Below are 8838 nucleotides of genomic sequence, written 5' to 3'. Positions count from 1 at the left end.
ATAATGTTGTTTTTAAGTTATTTAAGTGCCCAAAGGTCTGTATTATTACTATTATTATTATTATTGTTGTTGTTTTCATTTTCTTGAAATGAAAACATTTCAAGATGTTTTCATTTTGAAATATATATATATATATATATATATATATATATATGTATATATATATATATATATATATGTATGTATATATATATTTGTACAGGTAACAAACAACTTTTGTAGTTTAAAAAAGAAAAGGGGTGTCATCGTTATATATTTTTTATTTATTTATATTTTTAAGGATCATCTTGCCTCATAATGCTTTTTATTTTTATAGCACTGTGCGTTCCCATGGTTACAAGCATGTTGCGTCATTGACATGCGCTGTGTAATGGAGAGCCAGGAAAGGAGATTTTGGAGAAGAAAAAAATAAATCACTGAAGTCGGGAGGAAGTCACCATGCAGGATTTCACTTTGTGTGTGTTTAATTTGACCCAGCAGGAGAATTTAACGTGCTTAGCTGAGTCAGACCCCGGTGTCGATTCGCGGTTTCGGCTGATCTGCATTTTGCCCTCAATTCAGGTTTGGCAGAGTTAAAGAGGCTAAGCGGGAACCGCTAGCAACAGCAGCTGTTTACAGACTCACATCACAGCCAGAAACCGAAGAGGGGACACTCAGGATTGGGGGCGGTGAGTGTCCTCACCGTTGTTAGCAAGCACTACAGCTAGCTAAATGCAGCTTGGACCAACTGAAGCCTTTTGCTGGTAAAGCTGCAACGAGGCCTGGCTAACCCTCAGACCAGGCGGTGTACAGAAGTTAAAGCCAAGTTAGCCTTCACAGAAACGAGACACTGAAACACAAACCCGACACCTAAAACCATTACCTGACCCGTGTGACCGCACTCGATGATTATACGGTAAGTTTGCTTACTTCACTGTAGGGCTGTTAGCGTTGTGCTTTTGTTTTGCTGCCTTTTATAGCTGACTGTGGTTCTTTGTTCCGTTTACAAAAAATTGTGAACGTCGTCTCACCTTTTTAACGCAGGACTTTGGTCAAATTCCGCTGCTACATTTGAACATATCGCCTGTTGCTTTATTACCTGCTGCATGTATTCACGCTGCAGCTAAACCCCCAGATTCTTAATAAAGGGGACCGCGAAAAATATCGCATTTACGCGGCTTTATTCGGTCGCTTTTATAGTATAGAATAGAATTACTTTATTCATCCCAGCAGGGAAATTACTTCGCAGTTACAGCATAGAGACAAGACACAATAACAACCACCACTGAGTAGTAGTTGTAGATAAAATAAAAATAAAATATACAATGCTATAAATTGTAAAAAATATGAAATGCTGTTAATATAAAAAGCAACTTAAGAGCAGTCCTTGCAAAGATAAAAAAATGCAGATATGTATATGTAAATATATGTACAGCAAGTGTGCCATAGTGCAGTTGTGCAAAATTGGAAGCATATAGGTAGGATATGTTGCGCATTTATTTATTTTATTTTATTTATTTAACTAGAAACAGAGTTTTATTTACTTACCACTACCTTACAATTGTGCCTATTTCGTTATCTGATCACAATACTCCTAATCATAGTAGCTGTAAAGGTACATTATATTTTACAAACTTTAATTGAAGTTAAAAGTATATTAGCTTTTCAGTAAAACTTAAATATTGTAGCAAAAATCGTATGAATTTCAATTTCAAAGTGTACTTAAGATATGACGTATAATAAATCAACGTAGTGTAAATAGGTGGACTACAGGCGTTTCTTTACTGCCGAATAATACATTTGATGATCTACTGTTTGTGACTAATGTCCGATCTTTGGAGTTAGGTAACCGTCTAGAAATGATAAACATAATTGGGGGAAAAAAAGAAAACAAGCAATAGCTAGTTTTTACAAGGCTTTGTTTTAAATTAATTTGGTAGATGCTTATTCAGTTTTATATTTTCTTTTCTACAGAACAGTAGCGTTTTTGGCATCCTTATATCCCCTAGCATTTTCAGTACTAGCACTGAAAATGCCTCAGCCTCATTTTAATTATATGCAGCTTGGATATATTCTGTCTAGAAATTTTCTAATTTTCCCAGTCGCAATTTTTGCATGTTCTATTAATTTACATACAGAAATTAGTGGCCAAAGCATATACAATTTGGAGAAAGTCTATATCTTGTCATACCTGTTGGCCACACTAATAGGCGTGATTAAAAGGACATTACATTGTACAAATTTTGACTTTAAAAGGTTTTATTTTTTTAGCTTTTCTCAAAACTTGAAATACAAATGAAACATGATCTGTTTGTGCAGATATTTAAGAAGGTAAAACACAAAAAATATGGCAGATATTATTCAAACCACTAATAAACTACTATAAAAAGTTGAAAATAAATGAAAACAGTTCATCCAGCATCCAGTTGTTCCATATTGAGAATGTCTCACCGACTTGCAGACACACTAAAAGCCTATTTATGTCATTTTAGACATGCCCTTTTCTGTAACTTGAGATAAGCCATTCTATTTTTTGAAATGCATCCCCTCCCTTAAAAAAACAATCAGTGAACTTCTCTTCACTGCAAACTTTGTAAGGAACAGGGCCAAACCGTTTCCTCTACACTCTTCATTGTCTTTTGTTTTGAAAAGTTCTCTTCTTTAGTGATACTTTAAAATTTCTATTTTATGGGGGGAAAATCAGTTAGAAAGTAATGCAAACATTATAATATCTATAATGTTTGTATTATATGAGATTATACTATAGTTATAATATAATAATTATAATGTATATAGTAACTATATATAATATAGTTATTATATTATATTGTTATAATAACTATAATAATATAGATATTATTTCACAGAATAAGTTTAATACTTCATCAGTTCTAAGCAAGAATAACATCAGGATGAAACTTACTTTAATGGGGAAACTGTATATTTGTGCTTATTCATTACATACAAAATGCATATGTATATATGTAATAGGTGGGGTCAGTGGTGGAAGGAGCAAGACAGAATAGCAGAGGGTGCTAGCCGCAGGGATATGAAAAGTCAAAAGAAGCAAATGAAAAATAAATTAAACCAGTTTTATATTTATATTTTATATGTGTTTTATATTAGTGTATACTGAAAGCATTGTTCCTTCTTCATTATTGTATCCACGTTCTATAATGTACCAGCACCACTGGTGGCCAACCTTCGCATTTACTTGACTATACCACAACATGTTCTTGACATTTTCCTACTGTGTTCTTAGTTAAATTCTAGTGTAACATGATCTCTGATTTTAGTTCTGATTTTCTGCATACAGGGCTCAGATGGAGGAAATCAGCTGATATTTAACCTGTTATGGCTTCTGTCAAACACTCCCCTTTCTGAAGGACACAACCATGAGTTTTCACAAGGTGGAGGAGCTACCAAGTGACAGCAAGGATTCACCTCCTGCTGCCAATCAGCCTTCGCGAACTGAGCCTGACGGTGTCACAGAAGAGCTCCCGTCAGATCCAATCCACGAAACTGCAAAGTCTCAGAAAGTGGGAAAATTCAAGAGGACTGCCTTGACATTTTTCAGTGTTCGTAAAAGTATATGTATCCTACCGAGTTTCTTTGGAGGGAGGAACAAAAATCAGAACAAGTGGTCCTCTAAGAAAGGAATTGGCAAAAGCAGAACACACGATGGGCTTTGTAAGGTCAGCGATGACAACGCTCTCAGGAGTGGGTATGTCTCTTCTGGAGACTTTGAGTACCACAGCCACAGGGATGCAGCTGGAGACCTCCACAGTGGCTGTCAAGGGGAATGCAATCACCCAACCCCTGACCAGAAGTCACTGACCCTTGGTCGACAAAGAAAAGGCTTAAGGAGTCTTTTTCAGAGTTTTAGGCATCACAGAAGCCAGAGAAATAATGATACAAGTGAAGCTAATGCTGTGTCTTCTCCTCAATGCAAGAAAGAGGTGCCTGTTGTCCAACGCAACACAAACCGCAGTGCCACAGAGTTCCTAGAATGTGATCACAACGTGCCTGAGTTTGTAGAGGATCTGTGTGACATTTCCATCGGTCTTGAATGTAGTCGTGCAGATGCAAAAGCAAAGGAGAGCAGCATGGAGAAAGAATGCCCAAAGTCTGAGCCTCAACTGTCTGATGACAAAGACAAGGACGCTAACTTAAAAGCAGGACCTTCTGGTGGTTACGACAACAGTTGCAGACGTTCCAGCGAACCTTGTCTGAAACTTCAGATGGCGTCCGAAACACCTGCCGGTTCGTCGGATCAGCTGAACCAAATTTTTGGAGAGGTTTCATCGCTAAAGAGCTTTGATTCCCTCACAGGTTGTGGGGACATCATCGCAGATCAAGAGGATGACAGCATCACGGAGAGCACAGTGTCTGGAGAGAGGAGCAGAAATGGAGGGAAGAGGGCCTCTTGTTATCTCACCTACCAGGGCGGTGGAGAAGAGATGGCCTCGCCAGAAGATTTGGATGGAATGTGTCTTCAGGATTTCTGGGGAAGCAACACATCAGAGATTGTCTACTACAGCTGTGATCCGGACCAGACAGAGATGACCGCTGAGTTGACAAGTTTGCACAATGCAGATGCACTGAACAGCAGCAGCAGCACGCAGCAGGCTGGAGCGATGGACACGTCATCCATAGCTGATGTTCTAACCCCTCAAAGCGAGCATCAGGAGTCAGGTCCTAATAGTGATGAGGGATATTATGATTCCACCACGCCAGGGCCGGACGAAGGGCAAGAAAAAAGGTCCAGCAGATTACCCAGGGATAGTTACAGTGGGGATGCCCTCTATGAACTTTTTGCACCCGATGAGAGTCTCATCAGCCCTCATTATGAAAACAAATCCCAACTTCCCAGTTCAAAACACGGTGACTACTTAACGGAGCCAGTCAGCTCAACAGACCCTGCCTTTGTCCCAAAAATGAGTCACTTACAGATAAGTGCTGATCTGTACAAAGATGATTTTCTTGAGATGCCAAACTCATTCAGTAAAAATCAGGATATTGGAGTGAACGAAATCTGTAATTTGAATTTAAAACCGCAAATATTAGTCAACACGAACAATCTCAAAGCCAAGATTTTCGATGAAAAAGAGAGTGTGCTTGCTTCTGCCGACAAAAGAACAAAACCCATAAATGCAGAACGTGAGAAAAGATGCAGTGGTTTATCGTTTGGAAGCGTGTCGGATCCAGACTTTGAGACCTTCTGTGAACCCAAAGAAGAGCATATTGAAGAAAACAAGCCTGTGGCGTTACCATACAAAAATATCAATTCTCAGTCTGAAGAATGCAACAGCTACATAGAGGATGGGCAGACTGTGTGTTTCTCACAAGCACTTGTGGATTACACAAAACACACGCAGTTGCTCTGCAAGCTGGGTAGTGAGGTGGACGACTTGGAAAGGAGCTCCACCTTCACTCCAAACATGGAGGCCTTACCAACGATTGTCACATTTGATGTTGTAGACCTTCGCAACGAGGGGGAATACGACGAGCAGATGGAGCTGGAGGAGGACGTTTCATCGCCTTATCAGGAGTTTGAAGAAAGCTACCTACAAAAAGACGCATTTGCTGAATGCGACTATCAGATGTTGGACCTGTATGAACAGAATCTGATCAGCAACACATGGGCTGTTGCTAGTCTTCCGCGGCATTTGGGTCTAACGAGCCAGTCCACATCGAACCCACTGTCCCTGGACAGGAGGAGCAGGTCTCTGGATACGGATAGCCTTGAGTTGCCTGAAACGTACAGAGAGAACAGACCTGCTGTGTCCTCAGAGCAGGACTCTGAGAGAAACTGTTCACCATATTATAGAAAGAAAATAGTTCTGTCTGCCTCAGAGGTCAGAGACTGTAAAAATGTTACGAGCCTTTCATGGCAGAAGAAATCAGAAGTAACTGTGGCAGATGAAATTGCTGAAAATGTCCAGAGTCTCAGTCAAGCCCACAAGCAACCGCAGTATTTTTGCTCTGTCTCGGACGGCCTAAGTTGCGATTTAGTTTCACAGAATCCAGAACTCTACAGTAGGCAGTGTCATCTTCCTTTGCGATCAGATTGTTGTCTTTCTCATAGCACCTTTGGGATGAAGGAGGAGGAATCTGATGATGTTTTCTGCCAGAGTCCTGCTAATTTACACTCTCACAGTCAGGGCAGTAAAGGCAGAGCCCTAGCAGGTAGGGAGGTTCCATCCCATGCTAGAAGTCCCCTCAACTCTCCCTCAGTTAAGGAAAAAACTGTTATCTTTAGTGAAGCAAAGGGGGATGGGGCGACCCCTGTGACCTGCAATAATCACTCTGAGGCCACCTGTAATTGAGTGTGAGTCACATATAAATGTGCGATAGAGTGTTTTAACAGGGTGCTGGTCATTTCACCCCTTCGCCAAATCATATCTTTGTGGTTTTGGATGTCTGGAACTTATTTAGATACAAAATTGAGCTGTTTGCTCTGGAATGTTTTGGGCAAACCATCATACCAATCAGGGGAGACCTTGTATCTACTATCAATAGTGATGTGAAGTCATTTTCTGTGGTTCATATGACTCCAAAAAATAATATGTACCCGCAGGGTTAATTTGGTTTAATTGGAGAATTCTAATAAGTCAAGTAGTAGGTCCTTATTAAGTCTGTTTTGTGTTGTTTTCCTTTATTTTCTTTACTTTTTCCTATTTTTCATGAGTTCCCTATTTTACAGCCATTATTGTTGTAAAATGTACCAACAGTCTAAAACAAAAGTAACCCAAAGCAAATTATTTAATTAAATTTAACCAAACAATGTGCTTAGTAGGCTCTTTTTTTAAACAACAAATATTTCTGCTTAAAGGTAGTGTTCCTGCTTATTAATGAAGTACAGAAATGTCCCTTATTTCTATACTCTTCTTATGTGAACTTAAATACATGCTCTAGTTAAATACAGGGTAGTTGTTACAAAATTACTCTTGTAATTATATTTTGAGTTTCTGCAAGAAAAACATCTTATTTAGAGAGCTGTCATAATGTTCTAACCACACTTTACCTGAACACTTTATCACTTATATGCTCAAATATTTCTGTAGAGTTTTCTGTAAAAACCTGCATCCTGTTTCTGCTGACTATCTTTGCATAAGGACATGGTTCACTGATAATTTGTGTTCACTGGCCAAAACAGAGATCAGAACGAATGTTAATAGAAATAAAGTATGATAGAAAGTAAAAAAAAAAAAGGACAATAAGGCTATGGGACAAACTGGCAGCTTATTGATATGACGTGGCGAAGGGGCAGACTGACTCAGACCGGCTTTTATGTTTATCCAAAGTAGCATTTGTATCTCATTTTTTTCTTGCACAGCTGATTGTTTTGAACAGTTTGACTCACTGTGATGGACAGGAGGTGAAATAAAATTTTAAAGCAATTCAGACATGTGCAATAAGAAGGATAACGACCTGCTGCATTAAATAAAATGCTCTGAAGTCCGAATAAATAGAAAAAAAAAAAATCATTGCTCCTTGTATGTTTGCACACGACTTTCTTAGATGCTGGCTGAAAGGGTTTGAGGAGGTGGTTGTGTAATTTTCAGTGAAAATGCCAACACTGTCATCTTATTAAGCTACTGAATTTAACTGGAATGTTGTAGACATTCAGGTCTCAACACTAAATCTCACACTCTGTTCTGTATTATCGCCACTCATTGGCCTGGGTTTTATTGCGCAGTGGCTTCGTTTTTCCACTGCTGCCTTTTAGCAATGAATGCTTTTGCTTTAAGTGTCTGCTCATGTTCATGTTTACAGTCACTCTTTGCAGTAGTGAGGTCTGTTTTGAGCTCTATAGATTTATTCTCAGATCAGATTAGTTCTAGGGAAAAAAGAACAGCAATGCATCAGTTCAGAAAGAGAACTATCAAATGCCTTGAATTTATTTTTCTTAAACAGAGACACATTTTGTCAGATGTAAAATACATTGAGTCGAACTAAAAAAAAATGAAAAAGAAAAGTGCCTGTTGGCTAATCTATCTCCCATAAATAAGTGTAGGGAATATACAGATGGTGCTAGTAAACGATGGCAATAGGGTTTGAACTTTAGCTGTCACATTTCATTTACATGTAGTAAGCTTTGCAAGGCAAAACAACTGTATTTGTTTAGCTCATTTCTCATGCAAATGGAGAAAAAGCTAAATATTGTTTATCTAAGAGATACTGAAGAGCCTCCCCAGAAGCAGTTAAATAAAAATAAAGTTGAAAACATGTTTATTGTGCTTGTTACAGGTCTGGAAATGGCATAAACCATCATTTTATGCTTTTTTCTTCCTGCTACCTTTTGTTTGGATAAACTTCACAACGCTAGCTAAAGTCATGCACTCAGTCGTTGAATTCAAGTGTGCTGAATTAACAAGTAGTGTTTTGTTTGAATCTGAAATCATAGTTTTAAAGAAAGCTGGTTTCACCTTGTATCATTTTCTTGTGAAACGATGTTTTTGACAGCGCTTTCAGAAACAGTGTATTTGTATTTATATTTTCAACTATTTGTAGATTGTAATGTGGACAGAATTGTTGTTACAAATTGTCAATGCTGTATTTTGAGTTCTCCAACTTTTTATTTTTATCGAGTTGCATTATCTGTCTGAAAATCTGTTACAGTTTGTCTGAATAGAATACTGCCTTACATAAGAATAAACACGACAACGGTTTAGCTCTTTTTGTTTTTTCCTCTTTTTTTTTTTCAGTTCAACAATCAGTTCACCAAGTCTGTGGTTGAAAGCGTACCTTGACTGAGAACCATTTTAACCACACATATTCACACCACCAGTTAAGAGAAGTTCATAGTCTCATGTTCAAACACCTAAAGCTTTGTGCCATACTCTCAGAAAGTTG

At 38.3% G+C, this 8838-nt stretch overlaps 1 protein-coding gene across 1 annotated transcript; it reads left to right on the top strand.

Moving 5' to 3' along the window:
• The first annotated feature begins 318 nt into the window (after nucleotides 1-318).
• On the top strand, nucleotides 319-8661 carry LOC114153385 (APC membrane recruitment protein 1-like). The gene is made up of 2 exons (XM_028031915.1): nucleotides 319-895; nucleotides 3296-8661. Exon 2 carries the CDS (start codon nucleotides 3375-3377, stop codon nucleotides 6306-6308), a length of 2934 nt encoding a protein of 977 aa, XP_027887716.1. The 5' UTR covers nucleotides 319-895; nucleotides 3296-3374; the 3' UTR covers nucleotides 6309-8661.
• Nucleotides 8662-8838: the final 177 nt, after the last annotated feature.

This window comes from Xiphophorus couchianus, chromosome 11, assembly GCF_001444195.1.
Source record: "Xiphophorus couchianus chromosome 11, X_couchianus-1.0, whole genome shotgun sequence".
In the NCBI taxonomy this organism is placed as follows: Eukaryota; Metazoa; Chordata; class Actinopteri; order Cyprinodontiformes; family Poeciliidae; genus Xiphophorus; species Xiphophorus couchianus.
Note: the sequence above shows the minus strand (reverse complement) of the source record. Positions and strands in the feature narration are given on the sequence as shown.